Source organism: Citrus sinensis, chromosome 7 (assembly GCF_022201045.2).
Source record: "Citrus sinensis cultivar Valencia sweet orange chromosome 7, DVS_A1.0, whole genome shotgun sequence".
In the NCBI taxonomy this organism is placed as follows: Eukaryota; Viridiplantae; Streptophyta; class Magnoliopsida; order Sapindales; family Rutaceae; genus Citrus; species Citrus sinensis.
Genome location: NC_068562.1, coordinates 12,304,240 through 12,329,571, shown reverse-complemented (window position 1 = coordinate 12,329,571; position 25,332 = coordinate 12,304,240). Strand labels below are relative to the sequence as shown.

The following is a 25,332-nucleotide window of genomic DNA, read 5'->3' as shown; positions in this document are numbered from 1 at the left end:
TTTTTTGGAAAAAAATTTAATAATTATCGATAATAAAATAATGATATCTCTTTCCTTTTTTACCCTCGCAACCTAATAAAGTTTCCTTATCTAATATCCATATTAACTGGTGAGACTACAAGAAAGCTTTCTATAACAAATGAGGGACCTGTATTGATTCTCATCAATAAATATTAAAGTTGAGGACAAAATGCAATTTGTGCTTGGACAAATACACTGCATCTGACTTGTTTAGTCTTCTTGATGTTTTTGTGCAAAGTTCTAATTGCTTAAATGCTTCTGTAAGGTGCACTATATTAAACATTTTCTCAAGTTAAGGAGGAAAAGCACGTGCTCTTTTCAAATTTCAAGCCATCTTGCAGTTTTTAGCTTTCTAGGATATTGCTTGAAGTATTAGTTTGTAAGATCAACGTCTAATATTTTTCTTGTCTATATATCTTAATTCTCTCTCTCTCTCTCTTCATAGTGCTTTCAACTTATTTCCTGATAAGTGAGGATAGAGACAGAGGGATGAATGAACCTTTGGATTTTCAATGGATTGAATGAGTATCTATTGGCATCATCATTTTCAAAATCTGTTGTATGGAAGCTTTTGCTGAGTTCTGTCAACTATAGTAAATCATGGAACTTCCCCTAAGGAGGCAATTCACCAAGATGGCTTTCAGAGTTTTAAGTTGAATATTCTTACTGCATTTTATTTGGCTGCATGCATTAGGATCGTTTACTTAAAACTTTTTGTTGTAGAGGTAGACGGAATATTGGCTTGGTGTGTGATGAGGTGGTGATGCAAAGACTTTAAATCGAAAGAAATGCCTGTAACTTTGCAAGATGATTATAGACCCGTGAATTAACCGGTCAGACTACAAGAAAGCTTTCCATAACAAATGAGGGACCTGTACTGGTTTTCATCAATAAATATTACAGTTGAGCAAAAAATGCAATGCCATTTGTGCTTGGAGAAATACACTGCATCTGATTTGTTTAGTCTTCTTGAATGTTTTTGTGCAAAGTTCTAATTGCTTAAATGTTTCTGTAAGGTGCACTATATTAAACATTTTCTCAAGTTAAGGAGGAAAAGCATGTGTTCTTTTCAAATTTCAAGCCATTTTGCAGTTTTTAGCTTTCTAGGATACTGTTTGAAGTATTAGCTTGTAAGATCGACATCTAATGTTTTTCTTGTCTATATAATATATATATCTTAATACTCTTCTTTTCTCTCCTTGTAGCGCTTTCAACTATTTTACTGATAAGTGAGGATAGAGACAGAGGGATGAAGTTCAAAGCATTTCTCACAGAGAATGAAGTAAATCTCTTAGAAAAAAGATTCCTACCTGCCCTAGACAAAATGGGGAATGTATGCCACCTCTTCCTTACTAGAGAGAAAGCTTACTTCCTCCACAACCTTCTCAGTGCCGAAGGGATTCAATGTGTTGCCCAGTTTCACAAGGAAACTCTCTTCGATGATTACTGTGTCTCAAGCCAAAATGAGGACTGCATTGCCTTCGCCGTAGACATATCACTTCTTCAGTGTGCTGTTCGAAGTAGTGTCAGTAGTTGCTCTGAAATTGGTGCAGCTGGATCCGCTGCCAATCGCCTCCAAATAAAATTGGTGAAGAAGCTGCCTCCAAATTGTACTCAAGCAATGCCTTTCCTTACCTTTGAAACCAAGGGGTACAAGTCTGCAGTAATCCAAGATGTTCCAATTTCAAAACCATTGTCAAGGGCTCAAGGTCTTGAACTTCAAACTGCTTTAGATATGGCTCAAGATATACCTCCGACTCTGGTTCAGGTTCCAGATTTGCATCAGTTGCAGAATTTCGTGGACCGGATGAAGCATGTTGGTGATTTGTTAAATGTCTCCATTTGCAAATATGGGGATCTCCATTTGCAAATATCAACAACTCTGATCACACTAGGTGCTGAGTTTAGAATATTGTTGGTTAGTGGAGAGAAAACTGTAGCTCCCTCTGAGGACCAAAATTTGAGTGCTCAGACTCGATCAGAGAGGGCAATATCCAGAGGGGATGCTCAATCTGTGCAAGTGAGCGTGAAGCACTTTTCAAAAAGCCTCCAGTGTTACCTAGCAAAGCCAGATTGTGCATTCTTTGGTATTGCTCCACAGGGTGCTTGCTTGACGGTGATATTCCAGTTCTTCATTCCTGGCACACGTTAAACTGATAAATCAATCAGTCTGCATTGCAAAATTTAACTGAATTTTTTCAAGTGAAAACTACAAATTTTAAGTTGAGATACTCAAACTTAACTGTAAATATCCAAAACACATCCAACAACCCCATAGCTAATTAATTTTTGGTACCACTCCTAATTAATATAAACTTAAAATTTTTTGAATGTTTGTGTTTCATCACATAAACTCGAACCACCCTCTAAGCCTTGTGTTTTTCTAGGATATTCCTTTATCTCAAAGTGCTTATTTATGTTTTGACCCATCCACCTTTCAAATTTTTATTTCACGTCACGTTAAATTTGTAGAGTTTGTTTTTCCATGCAAATCATTACAAGCTCATCTACCACTCCTAATTATGCAAGTGTTCCACCAATTCTTCCTGTTTCATTTCCTAGTACTCCATTGTCGGCACCTACTCCATCTATTGTGGGCCCTCTGGAGTTGCCACCGTGTACTGCTCCTTCTTCTCTACCGGTAACATCTCCGCAGCAATCCTCCCAACCTACTTCTACCTCTACACAAAGCACTTCTTCACTTCCTGTTCAATCATCTTCCTAAACTCCACTAGATCATTGCCCCACAAGTCATCATGATATGACTACCCGAGCTAAAAATAAGATTCACAAGCCGTTACAAAAACTTAACCTCCGTGCTCATTTTAGCCCTTCTTCTGATTGTGAACCTACAACTGTGACGCAAGCTATCAAAAATCTTCACTGGCGTCCAGCTATGTCAGAAGAGTATGATGCTCTTGTTCGTAACGGGACATGGAAGCTTGTTCCACCTCCCATCCCTTCCAATATTGTTGGCTGCAAATGGATTTTTGTATTAAAAGACATTCCAACGGTTCTGTTGACAGGTTTAAAGCTCATCTTGTTGCCAAAGGGTTCAATCAATGGCCTGGTGTGGACTATTATGACACTTTCAGTCCAGTTGTTAAGTCCACCACAGTACGGCTTGTTCTTAGTATTGATGTTAGTCATGGCTGGCCTCTTCATCAATTGGATATCAATAACGCCTTTCTTCAAGGTCAGCTTTCCAAAGATGTTTATATGGCACAACCACCAGGTTTTATTGATTCTGATCATCCGAAATATGTTTGTGCTGAATTCTCCACCAAATATTTTCTGATACATCATTCCTTGCTTCGATTAACTTTTGCCGTTCTTCTGCAGAGCAGCAAGATTATCTTCAAGCTTGCTTACATATGCTGCTTTGCTGAGAGTGCAATTTAGGCAGCGAGAGGAGATTGCATCACATGAGTTGTGGTGTAAGATTCAACCACAAAGAGAAAGGAAGGAAAATTTGAGTGTAAATGCCGGAATGGAAAGAATTGCGCATATGTTGAGGAGAAAATTGCATCACATATGGGAAATTAATTTGTATGTTATGCAGCATATGGTGTTCGTCGTGTGTCAAATTGACTACCGCATAGAGTCATGTTCTGCACTCTATAGAATGACCCTTCCATGCTTGATTCTTGGTAACGGTGATGGCATGTATACTATTCAAACTAAAGTTGATGGTGCTTTGGATAATTGACAGAGTAAGGAATGTGAACAATATTTATTCAAATGACTTGTCAAGCGAACGGATAGGTATCCTTGACAATTTGCAAGCAGGATTTGTTTTGTAGCCATTATAGTATTTTGTAGATATTGCGAATTATTTGTGAGGTACTGAACTGATTATGTTTTACTTAACATACTATTTACATAGCATTAGACCAGAAAAGTCATCAATGATATTTTGAGGTATACTGGACCGTGTTTTTTTTATTTTTTATTTTTCCATTGATGGTTTGGAAGACTTCTGCACACAAAAGGTATTTGTGAAAATGTCCTTGGGTGGCCGAAAAAGAATGATATTTAAGAAAAAAAAACAAACAAACAAAATTAACCATTCATGGATTACATATTTTCTCTTTTTTTTTTTTTTTTTTAGTATGAAGGTATAATTGACCATACAAAATAAAAAACTTCAGAAAATGGATTAATCAAGAATATATCTTTCTAAATTAACTTTCGCGTCATTTTCTGTAAAGAGGGCTACTATACTCAATATTTTCTCAGCTTTAATTCTGTTCAATCTAGAGGTGTGCATTCCAGTCTAATTATATATATATTCTTACGGGAAATTTATGTGAGCATTAGTTTGACTCTAATGTTCTTCTCGTTTGTCTTTTGGCAGGAAATTAAATCACTCTTCACGAAGAAAATATAAATAAAGCCTCAATTTGAAAAAAACAGAGAAAATTTTATTACATACAATGCACATAAATAAAGTATCAATTGGTTTAAGTCATATGTTCTTCTCGCTCGTCTTTTGACAGGAAATTAAATCGCTAAGAAGAAATAAATAAAGCATCAATTCGTATTAAAAAAAAAAAAAAGTACTGGCAGTGCCGGCAAATTTATGAAGCATTAATTCCATTAATTCAACATTTAATTGTGATTTGCAGAAGACAAAAAGAGAGAGAGAGAAACAAACTGAAATAAAAACAGAGAAGAAAACGACAAGAATAAATTTCTTTTAAATTCTTCTTTTAAAAGACAAACGCACTCACCAGAAATCAAATTTTGCGACCACCGCTCAGGAATCAGGTTTGGAAATAGGAACGAAAAGCAATTTGAGTGGCTTCATCCTCCCATTGAAGACGGTTCCACCACTGTGTGTCTCCAAGAATTACAAATTTACGCTCTTTTGCACTGTTGGAATCGAGTGGAAGCTTTTTAAGCTGATCACACCCAAGTACCTCCATTTCTTTCAGATGAGTGAAAGGCAATGGCTTCCAGTAGACGCTCTTCAACTCCGGCAATGCCATTAAATAAAGCATTTGGAGATTTTCAAAAGGGCTTATATGTCCCATCATCTCAGGAGTCTCAGCAAATTTTCCGACGCTGATTATTTCTTCCATAGCACCGCAATCGTATAGCGAAAGAGACTTGAGGTTTGGAGCAAAAACGAGGAATGTCAAATCTTTCAATTTATGGCACTCCTCTATGGTAACACGTTGAAGGCTGCGGAAAACAAAAGGTTCCCGCCTTTTTCGTACTATCTCCGTATAATCAATCTTCAATTCTTCCAACTCAGAACCGTTACTAATACATAATTGATTGAGGTGGTTTAGATCTGCGAAAGCCGTAGCATCAATAATCGACGTTGTATCTCTGAACAACTGTAGGAAAAGAGATCGAATACAACTTTTTAACTTATTTGAGCTCAAAAGAATTTGGAGAGCATGATAACTTCCCAAGGTCAACTCCAATACCTCTAAATATTTCAAACCGAGCAATTCCTGTATCAAAACTTCACCCCCACCAAATAAAACGCTGTCTTCTGGTGCTTCATGAAAACTGAACCAGCCAGTAGCGAACATTCTCAACACACGTAACCTTGAAAATTTTGATATTAGTTGCCATGAAATTTTATTTAACCAAATTGTCCGCCTCAAATTCAAACATTTCAGATTTACCAACAACTTTAATTCTTGTGGTAATTCTTGTATGCAGGTGTGTGAAATATCAAGAAGTTGTAGTGAACCCAACTTTGACATCCCCAAAGGTAATTCCAAACCTTTCTAAGGCTTTCCACAGTTTGACATCTTCAAAACTTTGAGAGAAGGCACACATCGGAAGAAGCCATCCGCGATAGTCTTCAACTCCCTATTAAAGTCAATAAATAAAGTGATGAGATGAGGGCATGTGGGAACCCCAAACAGAGTTTCAATTTGGTTTTGCATCAATGACAATCTTCTCACATTTTCCCATTCTTTAACATCCGGTGCCTCTTCTAATCCAGCACCTGCACAAACCAAAAAGTTTCTCTTCTCCTTCTCAATTTCACTGGTTATCCATATAGCCATATCACGAATAACGTCATGCATTTTTACTTCATCTTCTTCCACCTCTTCTAATAAACATGCACGAACAAGAGTGTCCAAAATGTCATATCCTTGGTTTTCTGCACCAAACCTGTCAGATTCCCCCAAAAATCCCTCACCAATCCAACAATCAATCAAGTCCCATTTAAGAATGCCATAATCTTCAGAATATAAACAACAATACAAGAAACAAGATCTAATTGTATCATTCTGCAAACTATCATAGCTAAACTTTAAAAGAGGATACACCTCTTTTCCCAAACCTGCAAACTCTGAAGCTGATCTTCTTAACTCTTCAATTGCACGTCTCCACTGCTCCGCTTTCTTTCTGTAGGCCATAGCTCGACCAATAGTAATAAGTGCGAGTGGCAAACCAACACACTCTTTGGCCACAATTTGGGCTAGCTCAGCGATATCATGATCACTCTTAAGAGTTTCTTCCCCAACTTTTTCCCGAAACAGTTCCCAAGCATCCTTTTCTGATAAGCACGCCACTAGGAACTTCCTGTCAGCTTCCATGCTACCACAAACATCGATGAAACGGGTTGTGAATACGACTTTTGAGGTAGTATTTTGTGGTCCAGGAAGTGGAACGCCCACTTTTGTTAAATCAACCCGCTCCCATATATCATCTAACAACAATACAATTCTCTTCCCTCTTAGACTCCGGAAGATGTCGAGAGCTTTCTCCTCTGCACTTCTACTCTTCCATGAATCACCAACCAAACCTATCTTTTTCCCAATATCTTCTTGAAGTTTTTCAAGTCGCAGGTCTTTTGAAACTACTACCCAAATCACACAATCAAAGTTGGTTGGACTCTCGAGAAATTTATTGTTGATATGGGTCAATAGTGTGGTTTTACCAACACCGCCCATACCGTATAGGCCAATGATTCCCGCTGATTCTTCCACAAGACACGTCCAGACTTGTTCAAGTTGTGATTGCAAGCCTACTACTTTTCGCTCGGTAGGTCTTTCATCTGCTACAGACTCTGGAGCTCTGTCAGCCACCACCTCGGTAGCCACCGCCTCAAAAACTCCTTCGGCGATTAAAGTCTCCACATCTCGTAGCTTTTTAGCCACTTGTTTTCCGAAATTGTAGCTTGACCTGCAGTTCTTGGAACAGTAGCCTCCAACACATAATTTGCCAATTTCTTCAGAGCCGTCTGTGATAAGTTCATCGGCTCCAGTTTTAACAGCATCCACACTCGAAACCCACACTTGCACTCCGTCCAGCCTTCTCATTTATTGCCGTTCAGCATTGACAACCCTAATCATCACATCGTTCTTTGCTGCGATTAGTCTTCCCAGTTCAGTGTCCAAGGCATCAAGATTATCTTGGAGGTTACGTATGTATGCTGCTTTTCCAAGAAAGCAATCCAAGCAACGATTGAAAAAAGCACCATCGCATGTGATCTGAAAAAAGCTACACATCTTTGGAATTTTGTTAAGAAAGAAAATTGGTTGAGTTTGATAAACTGGAGCTGCTGTAATTGCCTGTGGAAGAGAAATTTTAGTAATGACCTCTGTCCACCGTGGTTCACATATACCCTAAATATTTAGAGAATTGATCATGTAAGTTTTTAATTTTTTAATAAAGATGTTAAGATTTTTTTATCATCATATTTTTTGAATAGTAATTAAAAATAATTTGAAATTTTTTAATAAATAGAAAATAATATATATAATTTAATCTATCTAATAGATTAGTAATATTAATTTTTTTAATATTTGAAGTAATTTCAAAAATATAATTATTAATTTATCATAAATAAATCTTTAGGTTAAATGGTATTTTAAATTAATAAAATATGAATATCTCACATATTTTATTAAAATTATTTTATATAATACTTAAAATACTCTAAATTTTCTATATATTCATTTTAATAGTATGTTTTTATTTATTATAAAATTTACTTTAATATAATAAAATATATCTAATGGATCATAAAATATTAAAAATTATTTTAAATATTGATATTATTTTAAAATAAATATTATTTATATTTCTGCAAGATCTTCTCTACACTTTCTAACTCTTTTGCTATTGTTATATTCTTATTTATGCCATAATATATCTTAAATTTAAGGAGTTTAGATAAACATAAAAATTAGTGCACACTGCAATATAATAGTCCCCTAATTTAATCCCAAATTAAATTAGCGACATTAGCCGCGGCTCCACATTTGAAAAGTATGCTCTTTAATTATTAAGAGCATGAAAGGGAATGCAGAAAAAAAAAAAAACAATTATTAAGGATTGTAGGGGCCACCAGCTTGTGAATATCGGTACAATTATTGAGGATTGTAGGGGCCACCAATTTATAAATATCTGAACAATTTAAAAAAGACTATACAATTTGTAGTTTAATAAAAGACCCTAATTGTCTCGACAACTCTATATTTGTGCTTAATAAAAGAGTCTACAGTCCTGTTATACGGTATTAAAAAAAAAATAAAAGAGCCTACCCCACTTATATTCAAAAGAATCCACTTTCATGTGTAATTTATCAACAAAAAAAAAAAATCCATTTTAATTTGTAGTTTTATAAAAGATTCCAGCTGGTTGTGTTTGTCACTTTTGTTTTTGTTTTTCTAGTTAGCATTAATTTGCAATAAAATAAAAGAAAGGCCCGTAACGTTAAAAGTAAAAACAATTAAGGCATTTTAAAATAATTTAATCTCTCTTATAAAAAATAATTTAATCTATCTAAAAGATTAATAATATTAAATTTTTTTAATATTTGAAATAACTTCAAATATGTAATTATTAATTTATCATATTTTTTAGGTAAAATGACATTTTAAATTAATAAAATATATATCACGCATTATATTAAAATTATTTTATATAATATTCTAAATATTCTAAATTTTTATATATTTATTATAAATCTACTTTAATATAATAAAATGTGTATGATAGATTGTAAAATATTAAAACATATTTTAAATATTGATATTATATTTATTTTAGGAATATATTTTTATTTATTATAAAATATTAGATTCAAAATCTTTAAGTTAATTAGGACAAAATGTATTATGATCAAAAGAGAATTTTGAAGTCTTTTCCCTTAACCTTAGGCGTAGTTTTTATTTTTCTATGTATGAAATATTACTTTAGCACTAATGGTGCATTTATTAAATAGAAATCGGAATAGACTGGAATCAAAGTGAGTTAAAATGGGAAAGGAGAATAGGAATCATAATAATTTGTTTACTTAAGCTGTAATAATCAGAACCAAAATGAGTTAGATTATTACAAATTACTAAAAAGACATTAATTAATTATTGTCATAATTATTAATTTGTATTTTAATTATTGTGATTATTTTTATTCAAAAAATTGTATTACTAATAATTATTGTTAATCTTAATAATAATAATATCAACATTAATATATTAATTAATTAATTAATTAATTAATTAATTAATTAATAATAATAATAATAATAATAATAATAATAATAAAAATAATAATAATAATTGTCATCATCATTGGAGATATCATTATTGGCGACAATTGCTGCTGTTGGATTGCGAACAGTGAAGATGAAGTTAGCGTTGTCAATAATTTTGATTCACCAATCCAAAAAATAAACACACTATGAATGTCTAAGGATTTGTTTGAGATTGAGGTGCTGTGACTTTTAAGCTACAACTGTTGTGGAAAAAAAGTTATAACTATAAAAAAAAATTAATAATATATAGCAAATATAAATTTTTAAAAAATATTAAAGATGTAATATATTTTCTATGATACATGTGAAAAATCATATCAACATAACTTTCAATCTGCAGCAACTAGTATTTACTAAACACTTCAGTGTTGTAACTTAAAATCTATGGCTGCCCAATCTCAATTCCAAACGCACTCTAAATCATTTAATCATTTTTTTCCTACTAAAATCAATTTGTATAGAGATTCCATTAATAATTAATATTCTTTATCTTTTTTTCTTCGTTATAATAATCATCATCTATGTTTCTAACTGTAAAAGAAATCATTCATCTCACTCTTTTCCTACTAAAATCAATTTGTATAGAGATTTCGTTAATCATTAATATTCTTTATCCTTTTTTTCATCCTTATACTAATCATCATCTCTATTTTAAAAGAAAACAATTTCTAAAGGTGTATGTTTCTTTCTTTTTGTGCAATAATTCTAATAATATAGAAGTGCAAAATATTTGACTTAAAAAATTTCTAACAAATGCAAATATAATTGTAGGTTAATAATATTTAAATATTTTTAAATGTAAATAATATAGTTATACTTATTGTAAAGATTTTAAAAAATCTTAAAGTTAAATAAATTTTATATTAATAAAAAAACTCACGTATTGATATATTAAAATTATTTTACATTCAAAATTCTTTAAATTTTTGTGAATTTATTTTAATATTATATTCTTATTTTATAGAAAATTTATATTAATTTAATAAAATATGTCTAATAGATTGTAAAACATAACTATTTTTTTGGATTGAAAGTATTTAAAATGTGTATATTATCACATATATTTTAATATTATATTTTTATTTATCATAAAATATTTGAGTCTTTGTTTTTTGTTAATAGAATTAAAGGATATTATTTGAATCTCAGTCGCTTATTGAAATCTTAAAAATCTACATGACCGTTTTTTCAAATCTTGAGATATAGCTATCATTTTCTCTTGAATTTAAGTTTCGTTGTATCCTTATTCAAGTCGTGTATTTGTGCTTTCTCTTCATTTATTTTGCACTTTTGACAGTTAGGCAGAATTTGGTGTGGCAAGTCTTGCACCAACACTAACCTATACTTTTAATTAAGAATTGTGTTAGCGAGATTTAATAAAAAATTTACATCTAGTCGGAAATAATAACAATAATTTTGACCAAAGTTTCAAGGGCCACTACTCATGCTAATATTTTAGGTGAAACTTATTCGAATGCAAAATTATAGACAACACAACTAAATACATACTAGGTGAAATTCTACTAAGGAGAAAATATTACAACATCAAGTTCATTTCAATTTACAATAATCTTTTACAACAAACAAGTGGAAAAATCATTAAAATCACATTGATAGACACATATGAACTAATGCACTCAAATATCTTCCAACAACACATCCATTCATTGGATACATAATCAAATAGAGCTCTATCAGCTATCAGGAATATCCTTTGCTCTTTCATAACATTCTTCACAAGGCTTGACTTCTCCAACTAACACATAGTGACAAAACAAATATCCTACAACTATCAATCCAAAGCATGTACTTTTTTAAAACTGACAAGTTTGCCCTCCAAAGGGACATATTGCTTTTTTTTTTTTGTGGAATATCTTTTGCTTGCATCTCTTCTAAATTAATCAATATCTCTATTTTCAGGATGTATTTGGTTGGAAGGAGAGGGTGGAGGAAAGGAAAGTAATTTAAATTCTTTTTTTTTATTTCCGTTGTTTGGTTTGACATAACTTATAAGAATTTAATTTCTATTGGAATTTAATATCCATTACAATATAGAATTTGAATTCCACACTAAGAAGTGAAGAATTCAAATTCCCTTTGTGTTGGAAACTAAATCTTCCAAAAATAACCCTTCAACTTTTTAACTTATTTAATGTAATCACATAATTATTATTTATAAATTTATTTTATCAATTCAACATCATAGATAATTTTAAATTAATTAAATTTAAATAATGATTTAAAAAGTTTAATAAAATAAATTTATTTAATCTACAAATATAAAATATTAATTTTAACAGTAGCCGGATAGTGCCGCCGCCGCCGCCGATGTCATTGGCGCGTGTTACTCACCGCCACTACCATTCGACTTGCCGACCAACGATCAACATTACTATGTCGTTATTGAGATCAAAAAATGGTTGTATGTTGTTCAAATCCAATTAAAAAATTTTAGAAACTTTTTAACTTCCACAGATCCCGCTGATCGGCGGCGATTTGGCGGTTAATAGTGGCTATGGATGGTTGAAATGGAAGTGGCAGCGTTGATGGACAAAGCCAAGGCGACGGCATGACCAGAAAAAGGCGAAACTCACCGATTTGAGGCAACGATTTCCACGACTTTTCGCGGTTCAATCGGCAGCTTTTTAGCAGTGTTCCTACAGCAGTGATGGCTAGGGAATGATGGCCGGTTCTTGATGTTCTGATAAGTACCTTCCATTGCCGGCGATGTGGCCGGAATCAGAAACCGCTTTCTACCATTTACTTTTTTTAAATTATACACATGATAAATATTGAAAGCTTAATACTTATTAAGGTTAAAATTGTCTAAATAAAAAATTGGAGATTTCCTTTCTTTGTATATTTATGTGACAAACCAAACATTAGAAAAAAAGTTCACTCTCCTCTCCTCTCCTCTCCTTTTCTCTCTTTTCCTCTCCATTCCACTCTTTTTCTCTCCTCCATTTTCTTCAAATCAAACATCACCTCAGAGTTTTACTTCGACTCTAACATATTTTTCACTTCTAAAATTTTTTTGTTACATATTTTGATCATCTTGTTATACTCTCATCTCTTCCATGATTTGTCTTAAATATTCAGGAGCTTAAAGAAAAGTAATTCACATGCATGTGTAAAAGAGAAAAAATAATAAAATTATAACCAAAAAAATTAGAGTGTTGAAGGGTAAAGTATATGAGATGACCAATTTCACATAAAATAAAAATTAGGGAAACTTGCTTTGTCCTTTTTCGGTCTTTCACACGAAAAAAAAAATGAAATATTATTCTCTCATAAAATAGCAATCTTTAAAATACTTTAAATAATTATAAACATCAATTTATTCTATTTTTATTAAAAAGATAATAAAAAATCACCAACATAACTTATTTTTCTTTTATCTTTTAAATAAAATTAAAATAGATTTGAAGTTTATAATGATTTAAGAGATATTTTTAATATTATTATTTCGGAATAGAGATTATCTGAATTTTACCAATACTAAAAGCGGTGAGCCACTTGTCTTCAATAATTCAAAAAGATCAATGGACATAGAATGAATGAACGAAGAAATGAGTGGTGATGGCACCGATCATCGTCATCAACAACGAGAGAATATGATTCCTGACAAAATAGACTATGTATTCAAGGTAGTGGTGATCGGTGACTCGGCCGTGGGCAAGTCTCAGATTCTTTCGAGATTCACCAAGAATGAGTTTTGCTTTGAATCGAAATAAACCATTGGCGTCGAGTTCCAAACCAGAACTGTCACCATCAACCTCTAGATCATCAAAGCCCAGATCTGGGACACTGCCGGCCAAGAAAGGTTTGTCTTTCCGTATCACGAAATAGGGTCCAAAGCTGAATGAAAGTTATTTAACCATTAAGTAGGGTTTCATAGTATCTTCTTTGAGATCGAGGCCCTTGCTTGATCTTCTGCTCAAGTTTCGTTGTTGAGTGTTCAAAATTCATTTTTTGTTTACTAAGAAAATGGCCATAATGTTCGATCACCATCAATGGGGAGTTGCATTTGGCATCTTAGGTAAAACATATAACATGTCTGCTTACCTTCGCCTTCCATTTTTGTTCATTTTGGTCCTTTTTGGTTCCCCCTTTTTTTTTGCCTTTCAGAAAAAGGAAAGCGACCATATTTCTGAGTCATATGAATTCTCGTTTTCATTACTCAAACATCTAGTTTTGGCATGGTTTATATATATTTTGCAATATTCCACTCAATTAATTTTAAGTGTCTGTGGTCAGAATGATGACTGACCTTCCTCATAAAAAGATATGATTAATCTTTTATTTTGTATATATTTTTTAGTTAAAATTCAGTTCAACCATAATACATTTTTCAATAATTTAAAGTAGGACTTAAAATATGTTTAATTTAACTTAATTACTGGCATTCAAAACCTTGTGACATAGAGGGTTGGGAATCAATACAGCAAACGAAAATTAAGAATACATGGATTTATGGCGTTGAGCATTTAGAAAATTAAAGCAAAAGCAAAGGAAAAAAAATGACAATTTAAAAAGGTGTTTTACATCACACCATTTGCACCGGGCACTTTGTTTCGATGAAACGACGTGACGAGTGACTTGGGCATGAAAAACCCACAGTCAATTCAACCATTTGAAGTCCTTTACTAGTAATTTGTCCACCAAATTATTCTCAGTCAATTCAAAAATGCATGCTGTTTAAGCCTTTGATATAAAAAGTCAACTACGGTAGCTAAGTCAAAGATTAAAACAGTAGAATTAATGAATGGAAATTCTGAAATAAATGTACAAGTCAACAAGAAATTAGAAAAGATTTCCACACTACATGAGAATAATTTTCTATTTATTTTTATCCTTAAAAAATGATTTTAACTAATACAATCAAATGCTGTAAAAAAAAAAATAAATCGCTTTAATCATCTAACAATTGTTTTTATACTAACGCAAATACATATTGTAAATTTGTATGTCTGCATTTTCTTCAAAATTTGCAGGAGACAAGACAAATGAAACTAAATTCACAATAATTACCACAGAATGCATAATTGAAAAATTGATTCACATCATTCTCAAATAGAACAAGTAATACTTTGTGACTGTCTCGACAAGAAAAAAAATTAATAAACAAAAAACTGGCTCACTTTGTCAAGCAACTGTAAGCATGCAGTAACACCAGCCAGCAATAGAAACTGATGATGCAGATTCAATTATACAGATGACTTTGCACTCCTTTAGCTGAAGAGAAAGGGGGCAATTTCGTACTTTTAGCAATTAGAAATAACATTTGAGTCCCAAATTTTTAGAGGGACGACGCAAATAAAATTGTATATAATTATTTTTCAAACAGGTACCTGATGACGGGAAAAGATAGTAACTTAGATTGGCAGGTTGTGTTTATTCCGTATTATGTCAAAATTGAACTAATTATTTTACAAATAATTATTTTACAAATATCATAAGCACATGGGTATTGGAACCAAAAGAACATTGCTCTTAGATGGTGCTGAAGAAGTTCAAAAGATTAGACTGTTTCGAACTCTTATCATTGATGCCGAGGGAAATGGTAATGTAGATGCCAATGGAGTATTTGGAAATGATGTTAATAGCTCAAATCAATTGATATTACATGCTTGACAGAAAGATATGATGCAACGCTGGTTTCGTTCATTGGGGTGAATCATCATGGACAGTCAGTGCTGTTGGGCTGTGGTTTACTTGCCAGTGAGACTATAGAATCATATACATGGAACGAAATGGCATTTTTATGGAAACCCTAAAAGCTCCCGATAGTTTTTGGTGATTATAGCAAGATCTTTGCAGCATGGGATGGCTTTTATTTATGTGAAATATTTTTATAATAATTTACAACTCTTTCTTTTGAGTGTTTTCTTAAAATTTAACTAAAGTCCTCTCTGTAATAAAGTTGGTGTTTGGTGCACTACTTTTTAGTACTTTTTGACAAAAATTTTACAAAGTAAATTAAAGTCAAATTGTAAGAAGCATAAACGTTGGTGCACTAGAACACAAGTTTTACGTCTTCATTGAAACATAAAGAGACTGAGAAATGGAATTACTCTCAACACAATTCATCCATAAGGTAAAAACTTACTGATTCAAAAAATTTTAGGCAGGAGAAATATTTTGTAGGAAACAAATAGAATGAACAGAACAATAGTAAATTTATTTCGTTTTCGACATAATCTATTTAATTTATTCCCATTCTTACCTTTGGCAGCAAGTCTATGTAATTACTAGTGGTAAGATACAATCTGAGTCAAAATTGAAGATGAGATATTGGAGAAAACCAAATAGAGACGACCGATGATTGAACAACTTAAAACCAAGTAGCAACTACTGATGATTGAACAACTTCAATCTATTTCCCTTCCTCCAGTTCTCACCTTAAGTTGCAACTATTTATCACAAAAGTTTCGTTACCATTGTGAGTACGGGCAGACAGAACACCAACATAAGCTACCTCATCTGGTTTGATCGAAGCCCTGAGCATTTGGGAAAACATATCAAGAGCTTTATCACCATTTCCACTGATGGCAAGGCCAACAATCATGGTCGTCCATGTGAATTTGACCTTTCAAAGCATCTTCCTGAATACCTTTTGAGCTTTCTCAACATCTCCGCATTTACAGTACATTTACAGTACATGTCTATCAAAGCATTCCCCGCAAATATATCATTCTTGACTTTGTTTTTGTCAATATAAGTCTTTATCCATTCTCCCAGTTCTAGTGCCCCCAGATTCGCACGAGCTGTAAGAATGCTAACAATGGTAAACTCGTCTCCCATTATATTTGAAGTTTGTATCTCCTGAAAAAGTGTCAAAGCCTCTCTGAACCTATTCACTCGAAGGTACCCATCAATCATGGTAGTCCATAAGACATAATCTCGTTCTGGCATCTGATCAAAACACTGTCGAGCTATATCGACTTGTTCTCTATTTATATATCCCGAAACAATGGCAGTATAAGAAATTACATCTTTATTCTTCATGGTCCCAAAAATCTCAAGAGTAAAACCCATTTCTCCATGAGAGGAGTTCCTTATGCTTCAGCAGTTGGCAGTTTATTGTACGCCATAATTTGTACAAGACCAAATATTGCCTATACAGTTAGTGTAGTCAGTGGTTTCTCTTCAACCTCGGTAAAGAGCACTGGACAACAGTGAAAAATTCTCAGATATCTTAGATGCATTTCCAGAGCATGTTTATATTTTGGTGGTGACAAACCTGTGTTACAAGTGTGTAGATATGGCAGGAGCTGTTGATTCCGAAAAATTCCTACTAGGATGTTTGCTCACTTTTGCAGGGGGAACAGTCTCATCGCAATCTAAACTTTAGTAATAAGTTGCCTTTTCTACCACTAAAGCAAATGATATTACAATTATTGAAGGTTGCAAAAAAATATTGTGGACGAAGAATTTCCTACAAGAGCTGGGTGTAAAACAAGACAGCTATGTTATGTACTACGATAGTCAGAGTGCTGTTATACTATTCGAAATCTAAGCATATTGATGTAAGGTATCATTAGATACGAGACGTGCTTGAGAAGGAATAATTACAGCTTGAGAAGGAACAGTTACAGCTTGAGAAGATTTACACAACGAAGAATGGATTATGTATGATGACAAAGTCATTATTCAAGGAGAAGCTGAAAAGCTATATGCAAATAGCGGGCTTGCGGTGCCCCCCACATGATTTAAAGGGGGAGATTTGTTGTATTCATCTCATTTGAGGGCCCAAAACACTATGTAAGGATTGTTTGGTGTGCAATTATCACTAAGTTGCAGACTTAAATGAAATTTACCATTAAAAGTAGCTTTTTGAATGCTATAAAGAATAAAAGCAAGTGATGGCTAACATTAAGAAAAGAAGAAGAAAAGAACGAGATAGAGAGAGAGAGAGAGAAAAACATAATGGTGATTCCTTTGGTTTTGGGGCAAGGGTTTCCATTTTTGGTCGGACAATCGAAAAAGTGAATTTAACTATTTTTCTCAAATTTAGAAGATAAATTGATAGCATCACCTTATACACATCCTACTAATCTTAATTTTTGTTTTATCCTCTTGTTGACTATTATTTTAGATACATACTTATTAGAGACTGTTATTTTAGATATCTACTTATTAGAGAGACAAATATTAGGCTGTATTGTAAGTCAAGATTATTGAGATTCTTGATGTTGTTAATCTCTAGTGTTATATAGGAAAGAATTTGTGCTATAATCCCATTAATATAGTAGAAGATTATATCAAACTAAGATGCTGTGGTTTTTTCCATTTTCGGTGTTTCACATAAAAATCTGTGCCTCTTGTAATTTGTTTACTGTTTTAGATTGTGTTGATTTATTTTTTACTTATTTATTTATGGTACATATCATGTTTTAATCACACAAAGAGAAAAAGTGTTTTGTTTTCACTTAATTTATAGTTGTTTGTGTAAGCTCATTCTCGACAATCAGAATCTCATTTCCATTATTAACAAAATTACCTTCATTCTAAATTCTAAAATCCAATTTTACCCTGATTAATTAATGAAAATATAAAAGAAAAATAAAATTAAAATCCTGAAAATGAAATTGGACAACACCTAAAATCGAACCAGCAGCACCCATACCAAAGTCGAACTGCTGACAACTGGCCATGGACCTCGCATCAAGCAACAGCACCTGCCGTTATTAGTGCAATAAACTAGTAGCTCCCCGAATCGCAGCCACAACATCTCCCATCGCTAGCACACCGAAACAACTTCTTCCTAAATTGAAATAGCAACACCTGACATTGTCAGAAATAATAGCCGTTGAAGCGTCGCAAGTCAATCTCACATGAAAGCAGCAGCCGATAGGTAGCCACTACAAAAATGATGATGATGATGATGATTTTTTTTTTGAAATGATGATGATAATGCTTCTTTGGCAAAAAAATGATGATGATTATTATTCTTATTATTATTGTTATTTTTTGGCATAATAAATAATTATTGTTGTTGTCATGTTTATTATTATTAATTTTATCATTATTATTATTGAAATAAAGTAATTATTGTTATTAACAATAATTTTTTTGAATAATAATAATGTAACAAACAATAATGAGAATATTATCATCATTATTATTTTTTTTTAATGATATGAAAAATATTATAATAAATATTAAATAATAATAATAATTAGAATAACAGACCAAGGATATTTTAGTAATTTAAAATAATTCATTTCGATTCGAGTACAACATAAACACATCAACAGTAATACAACTCATTTCGATTTCAGTCTATTCTGATTACTGATAAGTAAATGAACCATAATTGTTTTTCTACCAATTATTTTATTTTATGTTAAATTATAAATTTAGATTATTTTTTTATTTATAAAACCGTTAGAGATAATATTGACACACCAATACAATAATAAGAACATTTGAACATGCCAATATGGTTGCAGTACATTATTTCTAAATGCCAATATAGTTGTTGCCAGTCAACTTAAGACTACTTGTAGAAGTTACTAGCTTCAGTACCCAAAGCGTCAACCCTACAACCAGCATAGTGAGTGTTATAAAAAGTTTTTTTTTTTTTTTTAAGAATAATTTATTTATTTATTTTTAAATGATTTTATTTATTCAGATAATTGATTAATACTGAAAAATTTATATTTAATAAAAATAAAAATTATTATTTTTCATTTATTGATTGATATGCTCATAATTTATTTATTTTTAATTTTTTATCTTAATTTTCTGTTAAATTATATTTTGATATGTTAATTTTTATTTTTTTATTATTATAAGTATATTTTAATAATAAAGAGAAAATAAAATAAACTCGACAGTAGAAGACATTAGGAAAAGAAATGTGGGCGGCCGAATTAATTAATTAATAGAAAGGACAGCGGCTACTTGCATTAATTTAAAAAAGGAAAAAAAGATAAAGTTTGGAATTACGAGTGAGGCGGCGGCTTCCATTATAATGGAGAGCACTTGAATATATGCTAATCAGTAATTAAAATATGGTGAAATCAGAATTTGAGAATTACCGTGTGAAAGTCAGGAAGCACCTGCCTGCCCAAAATTTTGTCATCGTCAGGAAGCACCTGCCTGTGGATGATCCTCCAGGAGAGAGAAAAAATATTTAGCATTAATGATAATAAATCTCAGCTATTAATTAACCATAAATCTGAAAGTTATTAACCGATGATGTAGTGGACTTTCCAATGTTTTAACAACCATGCGAAACCATTACGATTCTCTGCCAATTAATCAATAAAATAATAATTGTTATGACAACAGTAATTTAAACAAAATTACATTCTTTTTTCCCATTTTTTTAGAAAAAAAAGGAACGAAAACTACACATTTTTCAAATTTTATGTTATATTTTCCAACTTATGTGCCACACATGTAGCAGTATTAAACTTAAATTATAAAGAAAAAAATTTCAATATAACAATTAAGTTATAATTATTGGCGATCGCACGCATGCTTTCAAATTAAAGTAGTCGGCCATTAGTTGATGTGATTTTTTGACATTGAATGACAATTTTAAAATGACATGTCAAGCAAAAGGATAAGCACATTTGACAATATGCCAGATATTGTGAATTTATGAGGTACAAATTGATTGAAGCTCTATTTTGAGATAAAACACAAACAAATTTCAAATTATCCAAATATGGATTATGTTACGTAACATACACTAATGTTGGTGTTAAAAGGAAAAAAAAATGTTGAAAATAATAGTGTAAAAATAAAATCATCCAAAAAAAAGTGGGTTGAGATGTAATTGGTTAGGGTGACTAGAAAATTTTAATGACACAAGTGATAGAAATTAAACACATTAAGGATTTAATTTTTTTCTACCCTAAATATTAAAGTCAACTTCAGCTGAAATACAATGCAGTTTCTTAAATTTAACATTTATGCTTTCTTTATTATGTAAAGTATTAAATTTAATTGTGGATGCATTTTTCTAGAAGATCCTCTAGAAGAGACAAAAAAAGTAAAAATTATTTAGTATTAATGACAACTAATTTAACTATTGATTGCCCATAAATCTAAAAGTTATTAACGGATGATGCTGAGATTAGTGTATTTTCAAGTATGTTGATGTGTCATCCCCCATAAATCAATTACACGACAATTCATTCAAGAAATCAATTACTGTTTTAATTTAATTGCCAGGCTCAAGCCCAGGCTTTAAGACCAAACTTGGGCCTAGGTCCGATCAGGTCTCGGCGCCCTTCCGGCTATTGATTAGAGATCCCTTGAGCAAGAGTTCACTCTTTCGGTGGAGAATTATTAATACCCAAACGAAAATACTTGAACAAAGAAATTGGTTTTTGTTAGAACAGAAGAAATTGCAAAAGGTGGAATTGACCATAGAAAATCAAAACTTCAAAAAATTTATTGTCATTTGATTTTCGGTAAAGAGGGCTAATATACTTAATATTTTCCCTGTTTTAATTCTATTCATTCTAGGCGTGTGCATTTCAGTGAGATTATATCTTTTTACAGCAAGTTTATGCGAGCATTGGTTCAAGTCATATGTTCTTCTCGTTCGTCAATTGACAGGAAATTAAATCGCTAAGAAGATATAAATAAAGTATCAATTTGTATTAAAAAAAAAAAAAGTAATGGCAGTGCCGGCAAATTTATGAAGCATTAATTCCATTAATTCAACATTTAATTGTGATTAGCAGAAGACAAAAAGAGAGAGAGAGAGACTGAAATAAAAACAGTGAAGAAAACGTCAAGAATAAATTTCTTTTAAATTCTTCTTTTAAAAGACAAACGCACTCACCAGAAATCAAATTTTGCGACCACCGCTCAGGAATCAGGTTGGAAACAGGAACGAAAAGCAATTTGAGTGGCTTCATCCTCCCATTGAAGTCGGTTCCACCAGTCTTCTTCTCCACGAATTACAAATTTACGCTCTTTTGCACTGTTGGAATCGAGTGGAAGCTTTCTAAGCTGATCACATGCTCTTACCCCCATTTCTTTGAGATGAGTGAAAGGCAATGGCTTCCAGAAAATGCTCTTCAACTCCGGCAAATATGATAGATCAAGACTTTTGAGATTTTCAAAAGGGCTTATATGTCCCATCATCTCAGGATTCTCAGCAATTTTTCCGACGCTGATTATTTCTTCCATAGCACGGCATTTGAATAGCGAAAGAGACTTGAGGTTTGGAGCAAAAGCGAGGAATGTCGAATCTTTCAATTTATGGCAACTATATATCGTAACAAGGTGAAGGCTGTGGAAAACAAAAGGTTCCCGCCTTTTTCGTACTATCTCCGTATAATCAATCTTCAATTCTTCCAACTCAATTCCATTATCAATCCATAATTCATTGAGGTGGTTTAGGTCTGTGAAAGCCGTAGCATCAATAATCGACTTTTTATCTCCGGTCAAATAGAGGTAAAGAGATCGAATACAACTTTTTAACTTATTTGAGCTCAAAAGAATTTGGAGAGCATGATAACTTCCCAAGGTCAACTCCAATACCTCTAAATATTTCAAACCGAGCAATTCCTGTATCAAAACTTCACCCCCACCAAATAAAACGCTGTCTTCTGGTGCTTCATAAAAAATGAACCCGCCAGTACCCAACATTCTCAACACACGTAACCTTGAAAATTTTGATATTAGTCCCCGTGGAATTCTAATTAACGCACCTGTCCACCTCAAATTCAAACATTTCAGATTTACCAGCAACTTTAACTCTTCGGGTAACTCTCTTATGGTGGTATGTGAAATATCAAGAAGTTCTAGTGATGAACCCAACTCTGACATCCCAACAGGTAATTGAAAACCTTCGAATTGCCCACAGCGTGACATCTTCAAAACTTTGAGAGAAGGCATAAATTGAAAGAAGCCATCCGTGATCATCCTGAAATTCCTATTAGAGGCAAGAAATAGAGTATGGAGATGAGGGCATGCGGGAATCTCTGACACAGTTTCAATTTGGTTTTGCATCAATGACAATCTTCTCACATTTTCCCATTCTTTAACACCCGGTGCCTCTTCTAATCGAGCACCTGCACAAACCAAAAAGTTTCTCTTCTCCTTCTCAATTTCACAAGCTATCCATAAAGCCATATCACGAACAACGTCATGCATTTTTACTTTATCATCTTCCATCTCTTCTAGCAAACATGCACGAACAAGAGTGCCCACAATGTAGTATCCTTGGTTTTCTGCACTAAACCTGTCAGATTCCTCCAAGAATCCCTCACCAATCCAACAATCAATCAAGTCCCATTTAAGAATGCCATAATCCTCGGGATATAAACAACAATATAAGAAACAAGATCTAATGGTCTCATTCTGCAAACTATCATAGCTAAACTTTAAAAGACGATACACCTTCTCTCCCAAACCTGCAAACTCAGAAGCTGATGTTCTTAGCACATCAATTGCATGACTCCACTCCTCGGCTGTCTTTTTGAAGGCCATAGCTCGACCAATAGTAATAAGTGCGAGTGGCAAACCACCACACTCTTTGGCCACAGTTTGGGCTAGCTCAACGATCTCATGATCACTCTCAAGAGTTTCTTCCCCAACATTTTCGCGGAACAGTTCCCAAGCTTGCTTTTCTGATAGGCATGCCACTTTAACCGGCCTAGCTCTCATGCTGCCACAAACACCAATGGAACGGGTTGTGAATACGACTTTTGAGGTAGTATTTTGTGCGCTGGGAAGTGGAACGCCCACTTCTGTTAAATCAACCCGCACCCATAAATCATCTAACAACAATACAAATCTCTTCTCTCCTAATCTCGGCAGGATGTCCACAGCTTTCTCTTCAAAACTTTTATTCTTCCATGAATCATCAGACAGACCTATCTTCTTCCCAATATCTTCTTGAATTTTTTCAAGTCGCAGGTCTTTTGAAACTACGACCCAAATCACACAATCAAAGTTTGTGGGACTCTCAAGAAATTTATTGTTGATATGGGTCAATAGTGTGGTTTTACCAACACCGCCCATACCATATAGGCCAATGATTCCCACTGATTCTTCTACAAGACATCTCCAAACTTGTTCAAGCTGTGATTGCAAGCCTACTATTGTTGGCTCAGTGGGTCTTTTATCTGCTACAGGTTCCGGAGCTCTCTCGGGCACCACCTCAGTGGCCACCGCCTCAAAAACTCCCTCGGCGATTAAAGTCTTCACATCTTGTAGCTTTTTAGCCACTTGTTTTCCGAATTTGTAGCTTGACCTGCAGTTCTTGGAACAGTAGCCTCCAACACATAATTTGCCAATTTCTTCAGAGCCGTCTGTGATAAGTTCATCGGCTCCAGTTTTAACAGCATCCACCCTCGAAACCCACACTTGCACTCCGTCCAGCCTTCTCATTTGTTGTCGTTCAGCGTCGACAACCCTCCTCATCACATCGTTCTTTTTAGCGATTAGTCTTCCCAGTTCAGTGTCCAAGGCATCAAGATTATCTTGGAGGTTACGTATGTATGCTGCTTTTCCAAGAAAGCAATCCAAGCAACGATTGAAAAGAGCACCATCGCATGTGATCTGAAAAATGCTACACATCTTTGGAATTTTGTTAAGAAAGAAAATTGATGGAGTTTGATAAACTGAAGCTGCTGTAGGCTGTGGAAGAGAAATTTTAGTAATGACCTCTGTTCGTTATACGGCAAAAATTTTAAAAAGATTTAGGCACGTCTGATTCGGGCCCCACTGTAATGGCCTTTAAGAAAAGAGCATCGCACATTCACACTTGCAAACATGAGCCGCTAACTTTTGAAGGAAAAACAGTTAGTAATTATCTTTTACCCACTGCCCCCGAAGATAACAGTAACTCTGAATAATGATTAATGACCCGGTTGTAATTACCAAAAACTAGTTTTGAAAAATAATAAAACAAGAATTGGAAAAAGACTGTTCGATTCTTGACTAGTTTTTACTTGCCTCTAATAAAAAGAGCCTAATCGTCTGTCCCATTTGTATTCAAAAGAATCCACTTTAATTTGTAATTTATCGAAAAAATTTATTTTAATTTGTAGTTTAGTAAAAGAAACCAGCTGGTTGTTTTGTCACTTTTGATTTTGTGGAATATGACCTAGCTTTTTCTTGTTAGCATTAATTTTTAATAAAATACAAGCAATTTCAAGGCCACCAACGTTAAAAGTGAAAAACAATTTAGCATTAATTTTAAAACTTTTCTGACCGACGTTTGAAGGCTAAAGGCTGATCTGATCATGATAATTGCTTAAAAGACTAAAATACCCACCGAAATTTCTTCTCTGTACATTTTTAATTGACATATTATTTAAATCAATAATATTAAATAAAGCTTATCCACCGTGGTTCACATATACCGTAAATATTTAGAGAATTTATCATATAAGTTTTTAATTTTTTAATAAAGATGTTAAGATTTTTTTATCATTATGTTTTTTGAATACGTTTTTTGAATAGTAATTAAAAATAATTTTAAAATTTTTTTAATAAGTAAAAATAATATATATAATTTAATCTATCTAATATATTAGTAATATTAATTTTTTTAATATTTGAAGTAATTTCAAAAATATAATTATTAATTTATCATAAATAAATCTTTAGGTTAAATGGTATCTTAAATTAATAAAATATGAATATCTCACATATTTTATTAAAATTATTTTATATAATACTTAAAATACTCTAAATTTTCTATATATATTCATTTTAATAGTATGTTTTTATTTATTATAAAATTTATTTTAATATAATAAAATATATCTAATGGACCATAAAATATTAAAAATTATTTTAAATATTAATAT

General features: G+C 32.7%; 3 protein-coding genes across 5 annotated transcripts in view; 2 read left to right on the top strand and 1 right to left on the bottom strand.

The window, feature by feature from the left end:
• The window catches only part of LOC102613401 (probable disease resistance protein At5g63020), a 46,803-nt gene extending 22,594 nt beyond the window's left edge, over positions 1–24,209 (bottom strand). The window contains exon 1 of one of the 2 annotated variants that reach the window (XM_052444833.1): positions 23,985–24,209. In XM_052444833.1, the coding sequence (XP_052300793.1) occupies positions 23,985–24,094 (110 nt within the window). In that variant the 5' untranslated portion in view covers positions 24,095–24,209. Of the gene's footprint in view, positions 1–7,085; positions 7,377–23,984 lie in introns of those variants that run through there. The other variant, XM_052444834.1, reaches the window with a different exon arrangement.
• Positions 1–25,332, top strand: part of LOC127903801 (protein FAR1-RELATED SEQUENCE 6-like) — a 53,750-nt gene that overhangs the window by 843 nt on the left and 27,575 nt on the right. The gene's annotated exons all lie outside the window — the stretch shown is intronic.
• LOC112495979 (uncharacterized) overlaps positions 1,029–25,332 on the top strand; it is a 43,863-nt gene continuing 19,559 nt past the window's right edge. The window contains exons 1-2 of one of the 2 annotated variants that reach the window (XM_052444875.1): positions 1,029–3,217; positions 3,364–3,864. In XM_052444875.1, coding sequence (XP_052300835.1) covers positions 1,271–2,173 — 903 coding nt within the window. In that variant the 5' untranslated portion in view covers positions 1,029–1,270 and the 3' untranslated portion in view covers positions 2,174–3,217; positions 3,364–3,864. Of the gene's footprint in view, positions 3,865–25,332 lie in introns of both variants that reach the window. The other variant, XM_052444874.1, reaches the window with a different exon arrangement.